The 1,330-nt window shown below is 36.2% G+C and overlaps 1 protein-coding gene across 2 annotated transcripts in view; it reads right to left on the reverse strand.

Annotated features, from left to right (window-relative positions):
* Nucleotides 1-1,330, reverse strand: part of oclna (occludin a) — a 28,742-nt gene that overhangs the window by 7,217 nt on the left and 20,195 nt on the right. For both annotated transcript variants that reach the window (XR_004335676.1, XM_032539843.1), the window contains exon 7: nt 366-537. Coding sequence is in view for 1 of the 2 variants with exons in the window: in XM_032539843.1 (XP_032395734.1) it covers nt 366-537 (172 nt within the window). In the remaining variant the exon portion in view is untranslated. The remainder of the gene's footprint in view (nt 1-365; nt 538-1,330) is intronic.

The raw sequence follows: 1,330 nt of genomic DNA on the forward strand, positions 1-1,330 counted from the left end.
AAAAAAAACATCCACAATTCAATGAAAGTAATCCTTAATTTTACGTGGCTTCCATACAACGTACATTCATGTTATTTTGGGTCAGTTTGGTTCAAAGAAACCCAGAATTAGAATATAAAAATTGGTCAAATTTGACCCGAGGACAACACAAGGGTTAAATTCAAACATTTTGGGCCACTTGAGAAGAGTATTTATATATATTTTGCTCCCCTGTATCAGCATCATACATCCAAATTTATTTTTAAAAAGTGGGACTATCCATCAACGTGCTTCCAACGAAACGTAAATTCGGGTTCTAATCATATGAACAAAACATGAATGAGTGAATAAATGGATCAGAAGTGCGTGTTGCTGTGCGGTCTCACCAGGAACTGGGGGCTGCCCTCCTGCAGCTCGTCCAGCTCCTTGTCCACGTCCGCCAGGCTCTTGTTGAGCGCGTCCAGCTCCGCCTGCAGGTCTTTGTACTCCTTGTGGTCCCGGTCAAACTGGCGCTTGTAGTCGGTGCGCTCCGCCTCGTTCGCTATGGCTGGAAACTCACTGGAGGTGGAAAGAAAGGGAAGAGTTCAAATACAGGAGGGAAACAGTTCTAGTTTTAGATTAACATTTTGCAAACGCCTCAAAACTCTTCACTTCAATTTGGGTCCTAAAAGTCTGCCACAGTGATTGGATAATGGTGTTTTGATACATTGATTTAATAGGAGGTCAACAAGTTTAAAGTGTTATGTATTTTCTAGAATAAGGAGACTTTTTTTTCTCTCTCACACATTTACAAAAAGTTCTTAAAACAAGTCAGTTTTTTGTCAGAAACAGGTTGAAAAATGTAGATTTCTTTCACTTATTTTGTAAAAAATAGAAAGAAAAGAAATTGACTTAAGACTACTAAAGAATAACTAATTGTTTTGCATTGCAAACACAATTTAAGTATTCAAGAATTTGTTGCATATTTAAAATTCTGGGACTGTCCTGAACTCCAGAAACTCTTAGTAGACCGACTCATTTTCTCGACTAATCGATTCGTTGATTTAATCGACAGATGTGGAAAAGCACTTTAACCCTTGTGTTGTCTTCCCATCAACCATCACCTTTTGCTTTTTCCGATGTTTTAGCTGTTTTTTTCCACGCTTTAATTCATAGCATAATTTTTATTTTATATTATATTTTACATTATACAAAAACAATTTCTCGCGCTTTTTGTCATTTCTTCCGAGGTTTTAGTCACTTTTTTAAAATGCCATAAAATTCAATAAAACAAACAAAATTCAGTGATAGTAATCATTAATTTTAACTGAACAACATAGCATGGCATCCATGTTATTTTTAGGCAATTTGG

Source organism: Etheostoma spectabile, chromosome 16, assembly GCF_008692095.1.
Source record: "Etheostoma spectabile isolate EspeVRDwgs_2016 chromosome 16, UIUC_Espe_1.0, whole genome shotgun sequence".
Lineage (NCBI taxonomy): Eukaryota > Metazoa > Chordata > Actinopteri > Perciformes > Percidae > Etheostoma > Etheostoma spectabile.